Source organism: Molossus molossus, unplaced genomic scaffold (genome assembly GCF_014108415.1).
Source record: "Molossus molossus isolate mMolMol1 unplaced genomic scaffold, mMolMol1.p scaffold_m16_p_3, whole genome shotgun sequence".
Taxonomy (NCBI): domain Eukaryota; kingdom Metazoa; phylum Chordata; class Mammalia; order Chiroptera; family Molossidae; genus Molossus; species Molossus molossus.
The window spans coordinates 55269764-55291482 of NW_023425366.1; the positions used below are offsets into that span (position 1 = coordinate 55269764).

The 21719-nt window shown below is 43.8% G+C and overlaps 1 protein-coding gene across 4 annotated transcripts in view; it reads left to right on the top strand.

Annotated features, from left to right (window-relative positions):
* The window catches only part of RASGRF2 (Ras protein specific guanine nucleotide releasing factor 2), a 188318-nt gene that overhangs the window by 103443 nt on the left and 63156 nt on the right, over window positions 1–21719 (top strand). Inside the window, exons 14-17 of one of the 4 annotated variants that reach the window (XM_036278551.1) lie at window positions 326–574; window positions 1216–1604; window positions 9272–9400; window positions 12185–12274. In XM_036278551.1, the coding sequence (XP_036134444.1) occupies window positions 326–574; window positions 1216–1604; window positions 9272–9400; window positions 12185–12274 (857 nt within the window). The remainder of the gene's footprint in view (window positions 1–325; window positions 575–1215; window positions 1605–9271; window positions 9401–12184; window positions 12275–21719) is intronic. The other 3 variants (XM_036278552.1, XM_036278553.1, XM_036278554.1) reach the window with 3 other exon arrangements.

The following is a 21719-nucleotide window of genomic DNA, read 5'->3' on the forward strand; positions in this document are numbered from 1 at the left end:
GGCTAATCTGTCCGTTATTACAGGTATCTCAGCCAAGAACTCAGATGGGTAGAGTGAAAATTGTTTTTCCTCCCCTGCAGAAGGAATCCACAAAATGAATGATTATTACCTTCTCCACAATCAATTCTGACCTTCCTAAATTATAATGGCATAGTTGATGTTTTTATAGCCCTGCCTTGTTGTATGTAATGTGTCATATCAATATCTTTTATCCAATGCAATGGGAGGCCGGTACACAGGTATGTGTTTACCAATACATAAGTACTCGGTGGCCGAGAGGCAGCCGTGTCCTGCGTTTGTTCTCATGTTCCTGCTTTGTGTGCAGGTCTGATGCCCGTCTCCATAAAGACGATGTTGACATTTGCTTCAGTAAAACACTCAACTCCTGCAAAGTGCCCCAGATCCGTTATGCCAGTGTGGAGCGCCTCTTGGAGCGGCTGACAGACTTGCGGTTTCTTAGTATCGATTTTCTCAACACCTTTCTGCACACCTATCGTATATTCACAACGGCAGCGATGGTGCTGGCGAAGCTTTCTGACATCTACAAGAGGCCTTTTACCTCCATCCCCGTCAGGTAGGCCCGGGGTTTGGCCCTCCTGGTCCCTGGGTCCCCGCGGATGAGCATCCCCGCTCTGCAGAGCTGCTCTGAGGAGCTGCTCTGAGGGCGTTGTCTTGCCTTTGATCTTACCAGCCCCACCAGGGGAAGGGGGTGGGCAGAGGTCACAGGTAGTTCCTGAGGGAAGAAGTTGAGAACCCTGAAGTCCCCAAGTGGCCTTTGCTTGCTCTGTGATTATTTGGAAGCTAACTCCAGTATTTGAGGCTTTTCTCTTTTACAGTTTACAGCTGTGCTTTTCAAGCTGTAATATGCATAAGAATCACCTGAGGGTCTTGTGAACCTGCAGGCTCTGGATTCAGTAGGTCTGGCCTGGAGGCCGAGTTCTGCATCTCCAACAAGCTACCAGACACCAGTGCTACTGGTCTTTGGACCACAGTTTGGTAGAATGGGTTATATATACCTGGCTTCCTGGCTTACAAAGTGTCTGTATACCTTTGGCAAGTGTGTGGAATACAAGTAGCCTTGAAATGAAGGAAATCCAGCAACAGAGGTGCGATGATATTGTGGCCTGTGAGTGTAGGGAGTGTGCTCTTGAATGACACAGGGGATCCATTTTCACTTGGTTACGGTCTGTTAATAGCTTTTGCTTGTATCTTCAGGTCACTGGAATTGTTTTTCGCTACCAGCCAGAACAACAGAGGTGAACATTTGGCAGATGGCAAGTCCCCACGCCTGTGTCGCAAATTCTCTTCCCCACCACCTCTAGCTGTGTCCAGAACATCCTCCCCGGTGAGGGCCAGAAAGCTGTCCTTGACTTCTCCCTTGACCTCAAGGATAGGAGCGTTGGACCTGACCACTGCCTCGGCGTCCAGCAGCACTACCACCACCCACAGCCCCGCGGCGTCCCCACCGCCACACACGGGTAAAGTACCGCTGGATCTTAGCAGAAGCCTTTCTTCTCCAGAAAAAAGCCCGGGATCTGTAGAAGAGCATGTAGCTAACCCCCGCGTGGATCTGTGTAACAAGCTAAAACGAAGTATTCAAAGAGGTATTATCCAGCTGCCACACCTCGTGCTTGCTGGCCTCCTGCTTCCCGCCATTCCTTCTGGAACCCCAGCTCCCCCTTTTACATCTTTCCTACGTCTGCGTAGAAAGTAGAGTGTACGCAATGGGTAGTTGGAATAAAAAATTGCTGTAGTTCCCTCTAGCTTTTGTGGAAAGGAGGTCAAGGTTAGCTCTCTTAATGCCTTCTCTAGTAAAGGCTCGTCACAGTCAACTGTCTATGGAAGAGCATCATTATCTGAGTGGTATTACTGGAAGGTTCTTCATGAAATATGATTAAGGCTGGTTGGGTAAGGAGCCTGCCTTGCATGATGCTCTCCATAGAGGTAGATTGTGGGCACCTTCCTCCATGAGCTTGACCCTCGGAAACTTCTTCTGCAGTGTCTGCCTTAAGCACCTGTACTGCTTCCAGCCCCCCTGGAAGGATGATCTAGCCTGGAAGCATAAAGATGGCTTCTCCAGTTTAGGTACCAAGGCAGTGCTCCATATTACAAGGGCACAGGGGGAGAAAAATCAAATCTGAGACAATGTTTAATGTCCATTGCAGCCAAAATAGTTTTAAAAGGGTGAATTATATGATTTGTTTCCTGATTAAATTCTCTAATGACTTCCCATCACACTTAGATTAAAGTGTATTCTCCCTACCAAGGCCTTCAGATCCTATGAGACTTGGATGCTGTCTCTCTCTCTCAACTCCTGTTCCTGCCATGCTCTCTCATTTGCTCGGCTATAGTCATATTGATTTCTTTTTTGTGTCTCAGAAACACCTCAGTCATTGCTGCCTCAGGGCCTTTGCATGTTGTTCCCTATATAAGCTCCATAAGATTAGCCACCTTACCTATCTTGTTCACCTCTGTACACTCAGTGCCTTGGTCAGTGCCTGGCAGGTAGTAAATGTTTGTTGAATGAATGAATCCAGCAACACTCTCAGTGAACTAATGGCAGATCCTGTGGCAGATCACCTTACCTCCCTCCGCTTGGTACAATGCAGGTAGGGGTTAGAGGAAGTGATCCTTGTTGCTTTTATAAAATAGTGTTTCTGTGATGTAAACAAGAAAGGTTTGACAGCCAAATGACAAACAGCTTTATTTTTTTGCTGTACAATAACTGATTTACTGACTGATAACAAAATAGAAATTGGGCAATAAATCAGACAAATTGTCCAAATTTCGAGGAGGATCACTGAGAGGGAGGCAGAGACCCCCTGCTTTTCTACCTGCTTGAAGCTTCTATGTACTTTCTAGCTCAGATCATTTAAATAAGCTTCCCGAGTGAAGTGCTTAATGGAATTTTAACTGGAGTGGTTGTCATCATCAAATGTAGCACCCTTTTAGACAAGAAATTCTTTAAATTGACAAGTTAGCAACTAAGGAGGAGGAAAGGAGGAAGATAATTAAAAAGTCATTAGAACAACAAGTTTCAGCAGAATCGTGATGGATTCTTCTGGGGAATAACGAGGCAGAGCACACACTGACAAGTGCATCCGGGGTTCGATCCAGCGCCAGTGCCTGGGCACCTCCACAGACAGAATGACTCAGGGAGGCTCATCTCAGACCTCCCCTCTGGGGCAGGGAGCCCTGGAAGTGCAGGAGTTTCCAGCATGTGGGAAGTCCTTTTGCACTTCTTGATTGGATTGCAGTCAATAGAGGAGGAGAAATCAGGAGATAAGTCTAGATTCTCGTGTTATTTTGAATTCAGAGAGCTTCAGGAATAAGCACGTGAGTGTCAGACATTTGTGGCTCCGAGGCTTTGGTTTCATTGCCCCTGGGGCTGGAATGAGAACACAGTAGGCGTGTTCAGGAGCCATTGCTTCACCTTCTCCTCTGTGCCGGTTGCTGGGGTTCAGTGTCCATAGTGGTAAGTAAGCAGTGCCCTGCTCCCTTATGCTCCGGTTATGTGGAGAAGATAGACACGGCATAACTCCGAGGGCAGGCAGTACACAAGGTACAGACAGAGTGCTCTGGGGGGTGAGAAGCACAGGAGGCCACGTGTGGTAGAGCAGAATCAGGACGTGTCACTGACATGAGCCGGAAGAATGGTAAGTGGGTGGGAGATGGATGAACATATGAGCAAAGGGCTAGTGTTAGCCCCCAGTGGGGAAGCCATTTCCTAGAGCAGGAGACATCACTGCTTCTGAAGGGACAGATTTTGTCCAGTTCTGATGCCATGCGCAGCCCTGCAGAGCAGACCTTGTCACTAGTCTTCTAGGGCTTTCTAGTATTGAGGAAACTTAAAAAAGAAACCTCTCCTAAAAATCATTCTTTTTTGTTCTTGGTCTTCGTTACCATCTTAACCATTTTTGGGTGTATAATTCTATACTCTGAAGTATAGTCACCCTGTTCTGCAGCTAATCTCCAGAACTTCGCCATCTTGCAAAACTGAAACTCTATGTCCATTGTACAGCTGTCCATGTCTCTCTCCCCAAGCCCCTGGCAACCACCGTCTGCTCTGTTTCTGGAGTCTGACTACTTTAGATACCTCATGTAAATGGAATCGTGCAGTATTTGTCTTTTTGTGGCTGGCTTATTTCACTTGGCATAATGTTTCAAGGTTCATCCATGTTGTAACATGTGCCAGAAGTTCCCTTTAAGTATGAAAAGCATTCATACATACACACACACGTATACACACACATATACATATACAAACATATACACACATACACACATATAAACACACACACACACATATATATACACACACATACACACACACACATTTCATATTTTCTTTACGTATTCTTCCTCTGACAGACATTTGGGTTGCTTCCATCTTTTGCCTGTTGTGAACAACGCTGCAGTGACTAGGGAGTGAAAATACATCTTTGAGATCCTGATTTCAATTCTTTGGGCTATATACCCAGAAGTGACATTGCTGGATCATATGCTAATTCAATTTTTAATTTTTTGAGGAACCGCCATATTTTTTCCACAGTGGCCGCACCATTTCACATTGCCACCAGCGATGCCCAGGGTTCCAGAGTCTCTGCATCCTTGCCGGCACTTACTATTTTTTGTTCTTTTGATAGTGTCCATCCTAATGTTTGGTGAGAGATTTTCTTCTTTTTTGTAATTTCCCAGAGACTTTATTTTAATTTGCCTAGGGCCTAGTAGTATCAATATTAATTTTTCTTAAACAGAAAAAGCAAAAGAAAAATCTATTTCTTTCTGCATTTTAATCTAAATATGCCATAGTTCTAGAGTTCAAGCTGCCCATTGCCCACCATAATTAATTCTTTTACTTTAATTCAGTGATTTTCAAGCAGTGTGCCACAAGAATTTTTTAAAACATGCAATATCTAACTATTTAGTCAGGGGCACTGACCTTTACCCCTTAGATTGTCAAGTTAAAAAATGACAACAGCCAACACAATAGCCATCTGGTGTAATGAATCAACATTATACCTTTTTTTTTGGTCAGATTGGTAAAAAATTGATTTTTTTGGTGTGCCGTAGAATTTTAATAATTAGTTTATGTGTGCCATGAGATGAAAAAGGTTGAAAATCGCTGCTTTAACTTGTTACACGCAGAGTTTTCCCGCATCAGTCACTAAGATCCCTAGTTCCGGTTTTCCAGGCCCAAGCCAAGAGTGTCTGGTGACGGCCCGATGCTACATCATAAAAACCTGTTTGGCCAGCTGTCTAGGATGGAGGTGTGGTCACTGGGGAATCTGTAGGTTTTCCTGGAGCAAGTTAGACTCAGGGAGACCAAGCTAAGTGAGAAGAACTAGATCAAGCTCTCAGGGAAGGACACTGGCAAAGGCCACAAGGACGTGTCAGTGCAGATGCCCAACAGATGAGGGATCGCTGTGGACACAGTGGTGACTAGAGAGCTTGTCATGGAGCAGCATTGACCATGTATGACTGGGGGCCTCAGATGGAGAGAACCCTTACATAACAGGATGGCAAAAATATGGGGTTCTCTCTCACATTAGAGAAATAGCTCAAGTTGAGGACTTAATGCCTCTATATTTCACTGGATTTTCTCAGAACAAACGATTTGCAGTTAGATTTTCAAGAGTTAGTTTATCCACGTGGTTCGTGGGTTAGAAATGTCATTTTGCTGTGCCAGGTCATGGCTACCGAGCTCCTGTCACTCAGGCTGATGGGAAGGCCCAAGCGTGTGTCTGGGCGAGGCCCATGGCACTGGGTAAAGTGCACTGGAGCCAGCTGCCACTCCAGAGACATCGGTGCCCCTGCCCGCCCAGGGACTCACCCTTCTCCCATTTGAACCGTGGCCGTCCCCGGCACTTTCATAAGCACTTTGTTTTTGGCCACTTCTTTGCATCTTTCTTTCCCCCTTTCTGTAGCTGTCTTCTGGTTACTTTTAATGGATTTACTTCCCATCTTGTTCTTAAAAACATTTAAGATGGTCATTCGAACAGGTACATGGTACACCTGTATTAAAAATGAAATAGACAAGGAAATCAGACAGTGGAGAAAAATTGAGGAGGCCAAGGGTGTGGTGAGCGAACAAATGAATACTGTGTGTCCTCTGCATGATTTTGGTTCTGAATGTAATCAATTACATGGTTCCTATTGGAACCCAGGATAGATTGGTGTACAAACACATCTTTTATTTTTTGCTACTGAGACTTGAGAACAATTTATCCTATGGGTCCTTGTCAAGGAAACACTGTGAGTAGAAAGCTTAGAATTAATACTGGGGGCTAGGGAACTCTTTGGCATGTATCTGAATGCTGAAACAAAGGAATTACAGGCTTAGTTTTTAATTTTATTTTGCACTTGTATATGGCTAATTTTGGTCATAATTAATTCTAGAAAGGTTGGGGAGGAAACACTTCACTTCAACGTCAATCTGACAAGTTCATGGTGTGTGTGTGTGTGTGTGTGTGTTTACACGTGTGTGTGCATGTGTGTGTACAACGTCTTTAGAAGCCAAGAGTGCTAGTGTCAACCCTACTGTCTAGTCTTAAAGCTACAATTGGCAAAGAAAAGGGAGACGCTGATCTGCCTTTAGTTTGAAAGATGTTTGCTTGTGCTTTGCATAATGTTAACACTTAAAACAGTTGGCAAACTTGAATAAGAATCCTGTGCCAACAGTTTATACATTTCCTGCTTTTCACTTCCGGATGTGACTCCACACAACCGCTCTGCATGATGCAGCTTTGCCCATTAGGTCAATACTGATGCCGGAGACAGTTTCAGGGCGCACTCTGAACACTGCTAGTGAACTTTGTCCAGTTTTATTGTCATTGCAGCTTAATGCCAGCCTTGCCATCATTCCTGGCAAGACAACTTCAAATGACAAGAAGGGAAAGAAAAGAAATAAGAAATATTCCTAAAAATGAGTGAGACTATGAACTTGTGAAGGAAAAAATAATGCAGTTTATTTTTTCCCTAACACAGTCCTTAGATCTGTTCCAGGCTCTTCCAACATTCTTTAGCGCCCCCCTTTCTTGCTAGCAGGCAGTCCCACCTTCTTCTACCCTGCATTCTTCTAAAAAACACAAATATCAGCTCAACTCACATCTAGATTCCACCCAACAGTGGAGTCTCAATAAAGATCAAACTAATGGCAGGCAAGAAAAGAGAGCCCCCGGCAGGCGGCTCACTGCACTGGGGTCCCTTGCCTGGGACAGACGGCTCACTGCATTGGGGTCCCTTGCCTGGGACAGACGGCTCACTGCATTGGGGTCCCTTGCCTGGGGAAGGCAGCACACTGCACTGGGGTCCCTTGCCTGGGACAGATGGCTCACTGCATTGGGGTCCCTTGCCTGGGACAGATGGCTCACTGCACTGGGGTCCCTTGCCTGGGACAGATGGCTCACTGCATTGGGGTCCCTTGCCTGGGACAGACGGCTCACTGCACTGGGGTCCCTTGCCCTGTCAGCATTGGCTATGAACCTACCCCAAGCGTCACTGCACAGCCCTCGTCACTGGTATCGGTTTCTGTATTCTCGGTTTGAAAACTGCCTGTCCGTGGGCTAAAAGTGCTCCCAATTTTAGCATTTGTTTTGAACGCACATCTGCCTACTTGTCCTGTAGGCAAACCTGTTTGCATGGAACTTGATTAAAAGCAAACAGGCCAGAAGGAAATGCTTCTTTGCTCCCACCATGCTGGCATGGCTTCCCCTCTCTGTCGGTGTCTTTTTGCCGACAGCGTTATTTTTAGCTTTCCTGTTCTCTCAGTGGACATCCAGGGCCCGTCCGGCTCTCTTGCCGGCAAGTTTTCTGGGTTCAGCGTACTTGCTGACTGAACAATCTTCTGCCTCAAAGGAATGAATGGTGGGGCCAGAACAAGGACGTGTTTGATATTCTGCCTGTTCTTGCGGAGCAGATGCCTGCCATTACTGAAGTTTGAGGGAGTTGTTTAGAAAATAATAAAACTAACAGCTAAGCACTGATCTTCTTTGTTTGCATCCTGCCTCATTGCCAGCTTCACCATAATTATGTCATTCAAGGAAAAATTCCAACCATTTTCCTTCCCTGGCCTTTTTGTTTCTCAAAAAGGCAAAATTGTGGCCCTGTTTCTAAGGGAGTAAATCACATGCAAGTGTAAAAATGACTTCGTATAAAATCATTAGGAATTTTGTAAAATGTACGGATGAATCTTTGAATCGAATGGCAGTGGGAGTTGAGTTGAGCGTATTTCTGCTGACAGGGGTCATGTAAAATCAGTGCAGGTGACAACTTTTATTGCTTAATGAAGAGCCCAAGGAGAAAGAAATGGAGGACTTGGAAATTTCTGTAGTGTTTTATACTTTGTAGTTCTACCTGGTTAATAAGTCAGATGGAAACATCAGTAATAGCCTAAGGGTGACCCTAGAACGATGTGTCTTTCACCCATGGGATATTATCTTAAAATCTCCGAACTGCTCATTGAAAAATGTCTCCTTGCCTCCCGCTGATGTGTAGCTCTGGGTCAGGGCCACCCAGTGGAACTTTCTGGGAGAATAGAAATGCTCTGTCTCCAGGCTGTCTGCAGCCACTGGCCACACGTGATAACTGAGCACTTGAAATGTGGCTGGTGCAAGTGAGGGCCTGAAATATTCATTTAACTTCGGTTTATTTTAATTCAGAGTGACAGGACCCCGTTTGGCTCGTACTCCCGTTTTGGGCAGTGCGGCTCGCTCTGGACCTGAGGCGTCCTGGAAGGCCTGGGAGGCCATGCAGATAGAGATGCAAGCTTCAGCTGTTTGCACGGGCAGCCCAAGCAAAGGGCTAGTGAAGTCCCAGTTTTGATCCCAGTCCGATTTATACTCTGGGATGTCCGTCTTTCCCCTCTCCAAGAAGGCAGAAACATTCTGGAGGCCAGGAGCCCGGCCCCATATCCGATTTATGGGAATGTCCGTCTTTCCCCTCTCCAAGAAGGCAGAAACATTCTGGAGGCCAGGAGCCCGGCCCCATATCCGGTTTTAACATCTGCTGTGGAGCTGGACAGATAGGAGTCCAGAGTCAGCCAGGCTCAGCAGGGTCAGCAAGACGCAGGTAGAGAAGTTTGACATTTAGATTTAGTGTCATCTGCACGCTGCCCGGAGGAATGACTCGAGTTCACATCGAACCCCTCTAAACATGTAGGCTAATGTGAAATGCTTGTTGTCCATAACAAACATCTGTGTTTCAATGCATGATACTGAGGAGAAGCTGTTGAATTCATGGCCTGCTGGTTGAAATTCATGATGTTTTAAAGCAGCAGTCCCAGCGCCTGCGCCCGTGGACCGAGCAGGAGTGGAAAGCGCCCCTGCAGTGGACGCCACAGAACTTTCACCTTGCAGGTCACCCTCAACTCCTCGGCACCTTCGCTACCGCCAGCCTGGAGGTGAGACCTCTGACAGGGACTCAGAAATAAGGAAGTGGAAGACGAGTTCTAGCTTCCGAATCTTTTGTCTGTCTGACTGTCTCAGGTATGAACATTAGTTAGCAGTAAATAATGTCACTATTGGACCAAGGAGTAGAGAAAACAAATGGTTAGAGAATATGTCATTAGTATCACCCATATTTATGGGACCCCATTATTGCATTACACTTTGTGTGGAGTGGCATGAATCAAAAGGCCTATGCTAGCTGATTGCTGGTTGAAGAATCCCAGTTTAAAACAAGAATCTCAGAACCTTATTTTATCAAAATGTTCCCAGACTCTGACACCTTACCATAAATCTGTATCAAATAGACTCATCTGGGACACCAACATTTGGGGGGTAAGCTTATTAAGAATAGCATTCATCTAAAAAGAAGGTACAGCTGGCTCTGGCTGATTTGGCTCAGCAGTTAGAATGCCAGCCCTAGGACCAAAGGGTCACGGGTTCAATGCCTAGGCAAGGGCGCGTACCTGGGTTGCAGGTTTGATCCCCGGTCCTGGTCAGGGGAGGCAACCAATTGATGTGTCTCTTTCACATTGATTTCTCTCTCTCTCCCTTCCAGTCTATCTAAAAATCAATGGAAAAGTGTTCTTAGGTGAGAATTAACAAAAAATAAAAATAAAAAAGACAAAGTACCGCTGCATTTGAACCCTAATCATTATTGCTAGTGGCAGAAATCAGTATATTTTTTATAGTTATGAAAAATATGAAGTATTATCAATTCAAACATTCCACATATCCTCCAACTGGAAGGAAAGCCATCAGAACAGAATATAGAAATCTTCTCTTCATTTTCCCCATTGCTCAAATCAATATAGCCAAACAACAGTTGTTTTTGAAATGTTCCCTTTTTTCCTCTTCAAGCCAATTATTTAAAGTTGGAAGGGAAAATACACAAGTATGAAACCAGATTCACCCCATGTAACTGAAGTGAAATGTAAAGACATGTTTTTGGCTTCAGTCCTCTTGCCGCAAGCAGGGCAGTTTAGCAGAAGACAGAGGAGCGCGCACAGCTCCAAGCAGTCATTTCATTTATAGCCTTAGCCATGTGGTGGAAGCTGTCAGCTGCCGTCAGCTCCGAGAGCAGCTAGCCTGGGTCAGGCTGTCGTCTGATTTTCCCTGATGGATGGTAATCCTTGGGGAGTGGACTGATTTCAGGCTGCTGGTAAATTGTGGGTCTTGGTGGTTCTGGTAAATGAAGGTGACAAACCAGACTTTCCTGGCCAGTCATAAGACTACTCTATAGTTAGCCAAATCTCCTTACTATTCTTAGAGCCTTGGTCCATCTGGGCTTTGGCAAGTGCTCATGGGACAGACCCCCTTGAGTTAATCGTAACTTGGAAGAGTTTGGGGCTAAAGCTCATGGAAGCAAAACTCTACCAAGCCAAGAGTCAAATGCTATTTACTTGATTACTATTATTAGGACTCTCTTTTCATATGTTTACATTCACATATAAATTTTTAATTTATATAAGCTTTTCTTTTTGAAATCTGCATCCCGTTTGTGGATTAACTAAGTCTTATTTCTTCCTTGATATGACTAAATCATAGCGACATAGGAACATAGGAAGGAAGCAGACATCTATAATAACATGGAGGATCTAAATGAGAACAGTCTCACACATTTTCTCACTGTGTACCTGTAATTTTGCCTGCTCATCTGACTACTTGCCACCTTGTTCCATGCGTGTTTCAAGGCTACTGCTGAAGGAGAGGTTGGAGCTGTCTGTGCGCTCATGCGTGGGGACAGTAACCAGCTCTCTGCTTCCCCTCTTATGTATTTATGTTAAGCATGACTGTGGAATGTAGGGGCAAACTAATAAAAACCCTTTAGATCATAATCACAGTGACTTATTCTCACTAAAAGCTGGGGGGAGGAGAAACAGTGAGTTTGGCATCAACATTATGAAATGCTGTTTGTAAAATGTCTGAGGAGTGAGAGGGTCAGCAAAAAGGTGCCAAGTGCATTTTTAAAAATTTTAGAATGCATTCCTACTTTTAAAGGTGGTTTGAGAAGAAAATTCTATTGGTAACATGATGTAGAATAATGAAAAAATACTTTTCATATTGAGATATAATTCATATACTGTAAAGTGCACACTTTTAAAGTATACAATTTAGTGGTTTTTAATACATATATATAAAGTTGTGCAGCCATAACCACTATCTTATTGCAGAACATTTTCATCACCCCCAAAAAGAAACCCTGTACCCCTTAGTCACTCCCTATTTTTATTTTCCTCCTTTTTCTGGCAGCCATTAATCTATTTTCTTTTTCTATGGATTTGCCTATGCTAGACATTTCATATAAATGGAGTCATACAATAGGTGACTTTTTGTGACTTTCACTTAGCATAATATCTTCAAGGTTCATTCGTGTTGTAGCACATATGTACGCCATTCCTTTTTGTGGTTATATAATATTCCCTTGTATGGATATACCACAGTTGGTTTACCCATTCATCAGTTGATGGACATTTGGTTGTTCCTGCTTTTTGGCTGTTATGAATAATACTGTGTTGGATAGTCATGTATAATTTTTTGTGTGGACATATGTTTTTATTTCTGTTGGATACATCTAGAGTGGACTTGCTGATATAGTCTTATTATTTGCCTATTAATAAGGAAAATACAGAGCATTTGGTCCAGTCATTCATCTAGTGCAGGAATGAAAGTGAGAATGTCATTATGAAGTATTATCTATCTGCCTCACCATGCTATTTTCATTCTTTTTAAATAACCAGGACAGATGACTGACAGCCCCCACTGCTCTGTTTCGCCTGCTTCTGCTTTTGCAATCGCCACGGCTGCAGCAGGACACGGGAGTCCGCCAGGTGAGTAGGGGCCAGCAGCTATGTGCAGACACATGGCAATTTATATTACCTCGTTGATCTTTCCTGCCAGTCTCATGATATACTTGTCAAGAATGCAGATTCCTACCTTGTAATAACTATGTGTGGTGCCAAATGGGTGCTAGACTTAAGATGATCACTTTGTAAGGTATAGGAGTGTCTCATCACTATGTTGTACACCTGAAACTAGTATTGTTTGTCAACTATAATTAAAAAGTAAATTTTAAAATGAGAATGCAGATCTCCAGCTGCCATTCTGTCAGGGGTCTGGGGGTGAGACTGTCGTTTACATAAGCACCTGAGGTGAGTCTCACACAGGTGGTCTATGGGGGACACCTTTGAGAACTTCTGTATCAGAGAAAGATGTGTTGTTTCCCCCATGTGTTTTATGGGGTTCTATAACCTTTTTAGCCATATTACCAAGAACATGTATTTCCCTTTTGGTTAGTACAATGCTAAAGGCATCTGCAAGGTGGGAGGGAAGTCTGTGGAGGGGGGACGGAGGAAGGAACTATTGCTTCAGCTGACTCATAATTTATTTCTAGTAGCTGCACGATGCTTTTTGAGTTGCTGTTAGTTCATTTTCAGGGTAAAGCAGGAATAATTAAAAGCCCAGTATTTTAATAGATGAAAATCATATTCATTGTCTCTGTTCTCTTCTCTCACATGCAAAGAGAACATTATGTTCAAATAAATCTGTATGTGGTTGCAACAGCTTTGTTGCTGTGAATGTCTTCACATAAACTAACCCAATGGGTGCCGATCATCATCCTTTAGAGAACTCTGAGTGATGGAGAACCGTTGTTCACCTGCCACAAAGGAGGCCATTTCCAACGCCTATGAACCTGTATTCAACAATAGTAACTCATAGCTACTATCTGTGAATTCTTTCTACACTGATGTAAGAACAGAGGGGTGTTCTATGATGAACATGAACTACCATCATAATGATACACACTCCATCTGAATGGGAATATTTGCAGATTGACCACATTCTACTTCTTCACTATTTTTGCCACACCCATTGCGTTGGATGTGGTCAGGCTCAATCATCAGTCAGGATGTTTTCTGTCTCAATCATTTCTAAAATCTTTCCCCAAAGCCCCATCAGCATAACACAAAACAGCCTATAATGGTAATAATATGGATATTTTGTCAATCCAGCTGACTTCTATTGTTGACTATATTCTATAATGAACATTTTGGTGAAATAACAAAGGAGTCTTTGTTGTGCTTTCAGTAGGGTTTGTTATTGACTGTGATTTGCTAAGAACATCTTGCTTTTGTTCTCACAATCTAGTCTGTCTTTGGAAAAAGTGAAGCACAGAGCTTCCTTACAAGTTTCATATATTAGCTATGGATGGTGAGGGAAATCGTTTTTAGGTTAATTCGGGACGAGCCTGTTCCTCCGTTTGCTGCAGGGGAAGGTCCCCTCCTCTTTTTTTCCACCCAAGATTGCAGCAAAGTTTGAATGAGCTTCAGAGAATGGCTTTGTGACTTTGGCTTGTCCTGGCATAATGGGCCAGAGGATAAAGCAACCCCCAAAGCCTTGTCTTCCTTACTACCTGCACCTGCTGCTTCTGCTGCATCCTTCCTCCCCGCCTACAGCTGCAGTGGCCTTGGGAAGAAGGCTGTCTTCAGGAGTGGCTGAGGGGCAGACTGGGGACTGCCCCACAGTGGTGCTAGGTGCAGGGTAGCCTGATCCTGTTCTTTCACTGACGTGCTGGTGATGCTCCTATACTGTGCTCTGGGGTCACATGATTCAATTTTAGAAATAAAGAAAATAAAGGACTGAATTGGGCAGGGTCAGTGGCAGTAAGTTGCACATGGGTCAATTTTCAGTGGTAAATTATGGTAAGAAAGAGGGGTCTCTTTTGAGCAGCAGACAAGTATGTTCCTGGGGCTTAGCTGCTCAGTGGTGCTGGCCTGCAGGGGCGTCCACCTGCCTGGGAGAACTTGGCAGAAGAGCTCCGGTTCCTAGGTTGCTGAGGAAGGTGGACTTGGAGCAGAAACAGGGAAGTGCTAAGATGATCTGAACTTACTGACTAGCCAGGGAGGGCGTGGTGCTGCCCTGGGAAGGTTGAGACCCAGGTGTTCAAAGGAAGGGGATGCTAGGTAATGGTTAACTCCCAAACTGGACTTGGCATCCACTCTCTGAATCAGAGGTGTCGCTGGCCTGAGTGCGCTCCAGAACCTGAAGACTTGCAAAGGCAAGCAGGGGGCAAGGTTGTGTAAACAAGTGGCACCTCATGCTTCTATCACTTTGCAGGCCTCCTCTCTGCGTGTATGGCTGCAATATGGTGGGTGGCTCTGCTGTGTCCTGGCCCATAGCAGTAACCAGGTCCCACCCAGCCAAGCTATGCAGTCTGCAGCGCAGAGTGGCTCTTTACGTTTCAGCTCCTCTTCAGGTTCCCTCCTGCTTTAATCCTCTCCCATCTCCACCCCCCTAGCGCTACCCCATCAAATGCCACAGGAACCTGGCAACACTGGGTTAGAACTGTCAATTCGTGATTATGCTTTCAAATATTCACTCCAGACATTTGCATGTTAAGCATTTCTCTTTAATTAGCACTTGGAACAGTTTCTTATTGCATTAAAGGACTTTCAAATTTAGCAAGAGGGTGGACAGAAATTTTTCTTTCTAATAGGCCAAAGATGCTGTGGCTGTCCCTGAAGGTAGAGAAAGCTGATTTTATTTGTGGAAGGTGACCTGGGATTTTCGTAGGATCTCCAGCCCTGCCCCAGGGTTGTGCCTACTTTCCACACACACTGGCAAAGCCTGGGTTTTTTTCTCCCTGGTTTCTTTTAGGACCCAGAGCTTGCCCTTCCCAAAGAAGGACGAGTCTCTTTCTTCCACCTTTGCTTGTAGATCAACAGTAGTTCCTCTGTCGGCAAGGAAGGAAAGCCTAATTCTGTGGGCATGATTGCAACCCTAAACCAATTCTTGTTGACATCACAGTTTATTTGGTGTTTGCCTTCTGATTGGCAGCCAAGTTACATTAGGCTCACTTACAGATGGATCCAAAATTTGAGGGATCTAGCTATTATAGTTTGCCTCAAGGAAAAGAATATAAAATTACAAACACAAAAGTTTAGAGTCCTCCTAGGGCTTTAGAAGAGGCCCATGTACATTGAGAGACCCTGAAGCTTAAGCCTCATTGGCTTCCTGGTAAATCTGCTTGAGTCCAGTCCGGATCATTCTCAGAATCACAGCAGCTATAGGGAACTTTGTTTGTTGAGGGGTGGGGGTGGGGACGGACCAATGGCCATCTGTCAGTAAAATACGAGCCCCTTTCTGTGCTGGGAGCTTTAACTCTATACGAGACTGAGATAAAGAACAATCGATGGCATCTTGTATGCCGCCGCACTGATTGCAGTGTATTTTCAAGCATCTGCTTTAAAATAGAAACTAAATGAGTGCTGCATTAAAGTGGAAACTAAAATGTGTGCATTTCAGATGGCTGCTGATACAGGGAATCTGCAGGTGCAGTTTAGATCTGGTTACACTATGAATAGAAATGCAAATCCAGTGAATACACATATCAGGGCACATCATGCACCAACGATACACCTGAAGCTCTAGAATTAATTATAGAGTTTATGAGATGATCTAAAATGAAATATGAAAGTGCAAGGTGGGTTATTTTTATGAGAGTAGGAATAATGGCAGCGGAGGTCTGACAAGCAACTCTTGATTATCTGTGAGCAGATTATATGTTTCACCACTCTGTGCAAGTCAAATTAAATTAACAAGGTAGAGGGATAGTTGAATGCACTTATAGGAAAATTAATGGCATAATTTATAATTGCTTAGAGAAATAGTGAGTTCTTTATTGGTGATTACTTGGTACTTGTAAAGTAGATAATTCATAATCTGTTTTCTCTTCTGTCAAACCACTCATATCTGTGTAATCAATATTAGATCTGAGCTTGGTGTGAATTGGCCTTGGACCTGTTTTTAAAAATACTGATACTTGGTCCCACCCTAAGAGATTCTGACTTGATTGGTCAGCTTACATGCTGGGCATCAGGATTTTTTAAAGTGATATTAATGTGGAGGCAAGATAGGGAACCACTGGACTGGATGGAGGAGGTGTGTTTGTTCCTTCTCTGACTGCAGCATTTCCAGTTTATTTCCTTGAAGCCCTGATCCCATTAGACTATTATTTTCTCCTTAAGTAAGAAGGAAAGGCTAGAAGGGGCTGGAGTGGGAGGGTGCCCTTCTGCAAGCTGGGTCAGGCTCAGGCAGGCCCCACCCAGTAGACCTTTGTTATCGAGAAGAAGGTTCTGGGCATATTCACAATGGCCTCTTCCCCTTTCCCTCCACGAGCCATGAGGATCCTTCTCTACTCTTTACTATGAGAACCTGGTGTGATTCCTGGAGATAAAGCTCATACAAGTGTGTATGTGCAGGGGGCTCCTAAGAATGAGGTCCTCAGCAGTTTCTCACTCGCATGCTGGTCCACATGCCGCCTCTAGCAATTCTCCAAAATGACCCTTCAAGGTGCTGCTAGTTTACTGCTGCCGGCTGCCGTGCCGGCTGCTCCTGGTAAGCAGGTATAAGCTGCGTCTCTCTGGATGTACCTGTCTCTCCAGATTTAGGGGTGGTTTTTGCCCTGCAACCTCAGTTTTCTGATGTGTCCAAGAAAAGTCATTGATTTCCAGTTTGCCCAGCTTTTTCTTTCTTTCTTTTTTATCCTCGCCCGAGGATATTTTTCTATTTTTTGTTCAGATAGAGTGGGAAGAGGGGAGAGAGAGAAACATCGACCCGAAAGGGACACATCGAGTGGCTGCCACCTGCACGACCCAACCAGGGCCGGGGACAAACTGCAATCGAGGTATGTGCCCTTAGCAGGAACTGAACCCTGGTCTCTCTGGACCGCAGGCCGACGCTCTGACCGCTGAGCCAAACTGGCCAAGGCCAGCTTTTTCTTATTGTAAGGACAGATGTGTCAACTTCCAAGACCTTTACATGTGAGAACTGAGACTTTCCTCAGTTGGTGGGATTTGTCTAATGATTATATTGATTCTGAAGGTCCATTTGAGGAGAACTGCCCATCTTAGCAATAGTCAGTCTTTCCATCTATGAACTTGGAATGTCTCCATTTATTTAGATCTGTTCTCACTTCTCTCAGTAATTTTTTGTGTTTTTCAGGATATAAGTCTGGCATTTGTTTTGTTGCATTTATTGCTCTGTATCTGACTCTTTCTGTTTGCTAGTTTCTTTTCCTACTGCAGGTATCCTAGCTTGGAACATATTTTTCATTGTTGTTTTTTTTCTTCAAGATATATAAAAACCATTTTCTTATTATTTCATCAAAAATAGCTAGTTGACTTTTGAGGGGAAGGATATATGTAATTTAGACTTGAAAATAAAAACATTATCACTACTATTAATGAAAAATAAAGAGCTTTGGCAAACCAAATTTAAATTAATGATTTCACATCTTTTAAACACACCTGCATGCACCGCCTGGAATTAGAGTTTTGGAACTGAGAAGTTCCATCTGAGCTGGTGTGAGCCTGTAGGGCAGCTAGGAATGCGCATGTCAGGTGGTTATTGCATTTTCTTTCTGGAAAGATGCCCCACAACAAGCTAGATCCTGTGGGGCACCTAGTTTGCTCACCATATGTCTTTGATATGGTTTCCAAACGAACCCCGATCCTTGTTCCAGCTGACCTGAGAACCTTCTTTCCCGACCGACAGCCAAGTTCTCTCACCTTGCGCTGCCCTTTCCTGGGGTCCGTTCTCCTCTATTACTGTCTTCTTGGCAAAGGTGCACTATGGTTGATTGTGCTGGTTCGCTTCTTGGATTCGCTCACATTGCTTAATTGCTACTTGATCGCATTGCAGTTTCATTCACTTCGGGGCCGCACAGGTCACTGGAATGGGGGTTGGAGAGCGGATTCCCTGGGTGAAGGGGGCAGCCACTGCTCAGCTCCCCCTGTTTTTTTCCATGACAGAACACAAATTAGGGCTGTCAGATCTTTTTTCTTCCTTTCTTTTCTTTTTAAAAAACAAACCCAGAAATCTGGATATTTATGTGCTCAGTTTTAAATTTTGGAAGTGAATTCATACTTAAAAAAAAAAATTGCTGTCCAAACTAAATACTTCTGGGGACCACACTTGGCTGTGAGCTAGCAGTATGTGACCTCAGATTTACTGTGACCACTTAAAGCTGGAGTGTAGGTTGACACGGATAAGGTTCCCTGAGACATGCTTACGTTTTAGCAGCGGGCTCCTGAGTCTCCCAGCCCCCCTCCCCCCACTGTTTCCTATTCCTTTGGCTATGCTGTCACAGGAAGTCTGTCTCTTCTTGTCCACTGTGGCTTGACCACTTTTGCTTTCACAAGGTAACCTTTTCTCAGGTCTGGATGATGCCCCATGTCACCCCCTCACCATGGAAAACGATAGTGGGGGCCATCTTTCTCCATCTTATTTTATAAATTCTGAAGCAAGTGTGAGACCCAGTGTGGTGGAGGGCCTTGCCCAGGTTCTCAGCTCCTGAGAATGAGGCTCAGATCCGTCCACTACCGCATTGCTGCCTTCATCGCCCTGATGCTTTCTCTAGTGCCACATTTACTTCCAAAGGAACAGATCTTGGAAATGAGAATTACTTAATTGTCTTACTGACTCGATCCTGTCTTTGTCAGCAGCACAGCCATTTCTTTCCATCTTCTTCCCACATCTGTGCCCTCCTGGCATTCACCTGGCAGATGCGGCAGCAGGGTAGCTCCAGAGAGAAGCCCTGGTCAAATTAGTAGTTCGCGGGCGATTCTTACTTGGCTAGCAGTTGGCACTGAGGGCTGTGATTTCTTTCACAGGATAGCAGAAACGATGTCCTTACTACAGTGATATAATCTGGTTGGAGGAAACATTTATCTCTGTATTGAGAATTGGATTAAATTTGCAGCAAGATATTGATTACAAGGAATTAAGTTAATGTCACATCTATTCCCTGTTGTCTGAAACCTCTTTCCAGACTTGTGAGAACACTCAGATCTGTTTAAATAAATAGCTCGTTGACTTATTGAATGAACTTATAAGAAAGCCACAGAATATGGGTTGTTTTCGGTGTCTCTCTGACATACTAAAATGATAACTTCAGGCAGGAATCACAAATTGATTTTCTGTTTCAAACTCAGAAGGTTAATATCATGTAGATATTTTATTGCAGTGATTCTCAATGGGGTGTGGGTAGGGTGGAATGAGGACAATCAGGGACTTCCTCAAAATACACCTGTCCCACCGGGTATTCCGAGTGGGCTCCTCCCGGAAGCAGGCACTCCACAAAAGAGAGATGTTATTGATGGAAATACATCAATACTATACATGTGAATGGTGTGAAAACAGATACAAAGTTAAGAATCACTGCTCTGCTCTTTGCCATCCTCAGAAAGACTGACTCAGTTTCTCAACCTTTATTTCCTGGTTAGTCAGGGCACAACAAGAAATAGGCTGTCTCACCTGAGTTAACGATAGCATTCAGAAGTCTAAGGTCAAAATGTTGACTCATGTAGTGTTTCTTGTGTGGCCCTCACCATCTTTTCATTTTCTGTTCAATCTGCAACCCACTTGTCTTAGTTCTTATTTGTCTTCCGGTTCCCTGCATCCTGTTGTCTTTTTTTTTTTTTTTTTTTGTAACTCCTCACCCAAGGGTATTTTTCCATTCATCTTCAGATAGAGTGGGAAGGAGAGAGAGAGAGAAAGAGAGAGAGAAAAACATTGATGAGAGAGACACATTGATTGGTTGCCTCCCACACAACCCCAACCAGGGACCAAACTGCAACTGAGGTACATGCCCTTGACTAGAATCAAACCTGAGACTCTGGTCCAAGGGTGGACGCTGTAACTGCTGAGCCAAACCGGACAGGGCCTGTTGTCTTTTTTCAAGAGGTATATTGTTACCTTTTGGAGTTCTGCACTTACTTTGTAGATGTATGTTCTTTTGCCAGGACGGGCTGCATCCTTTGTAGGACCCAGTGCAATAAAAAAATGCAGGTCCCCTTGTTTAAAAAGTTACAAAAAATTTCAAGACCCGGACAGCTGAGCATTAAACCAAGTGTAGGCCCTTCTAAGCGTGGGGCACTATGCAACACAGGGGCACCCCAAGAAGCCAGCCCTGCCTCTTCCATCTAGTCAGGAGTCCAATTGTTTCCTAATGCTCGGGATGTGCCCTTCATTGCATTTTATCCTGGTTCTGGAGAACTTTCCCATGGTGGAAAAGAAGCTAATAAAGAACAATCTCCAGCTGGGGGATGGTGATGAGGAAGAGAAAAAATATCTAAACCCAGGATTCCTGATTCTATGAAGAAAATACAAATTAAAAAAAAATTAACATACAGTAAAATACTCTTTGCCCTGGCCGGATAGCTTAGTTGGTTAGAGCATTGTCCCACGTGCCAAGGTTGAGGGTTTGATCGCCAGTCAGGGCACTTATAAGAAGCAACCAATGAGTGAATAACTAAGTGGAACAACAATTTGATGTTTTCTCTCTCTCTCTCTCTAAAAAAAAATAAATATATAAACAAATAAATATATTTTCCAAAAATTAAAAAGATACTTTCAATGATGAGAGAGCATAATCTCTGATGAGTCAGAAAGACTCTCACTATCTATTGATGACTCAGAATTATCATAAACCAAACATAATCATCATTTAAGACTGAAAAACATTCCAATTTTCTGGACTTTTTGATTATTTGAACTTTTATAATAAATGCAACAAGGCAACAATAAGCCTGTCAACACTACAAAAAACTGAAAATCATTCCTCTGGAGCAATTACTTCCTGGATAGTTAGAAATAATAGACAACCTCAACAATATGTAATAAAAAATGAGATTTCTTAGGGAATTTTCTATTGGGAGAAACAATTCATGATAATGTTGTGATTATGTAACATTACATCAGCTCCAAAAACGAAAAAGGATGAGATAAGATTTTAGTTATAAGATCTTTCAACGTAGTTAAAGGTTAAGTATGGCAGTCCAGGTAATGTGTAGAAATGTACTGCTTTGCATAGTGGTGCAGGTCAGCTCAGCTAAACTGAGTCTCAAGCTTCTAAAGTATAGAGTAGGGGAGGAGGGGGCTTTTCATCTGCCAGGACCTAGCCCCTTGGGTAGGTCCTATATGTGTTCCTTACTTCATGCAACCAAATAGCATTTGGTTCAGGTTGTTTCTTTCACCAGCATTTGTAGCCTGTGGCTTCATAAGTGCTTGGTTGACCTGAAGAGGCAACTTGATAGCAAGAAATTAGCTTGTTTTATGAATTGTGAACAAACACACTGTAATTGTGGATAGTTTTTGCAGAGGGCCTTATAGAGTGGCATCTACGTTGTGCAGATCCCTGTCCTTTGCTGCCCTGTTGGAAATTTTTGTTTTCAAATTGAGTAGTTGCACTTATTACCAACATGACAGTGACAA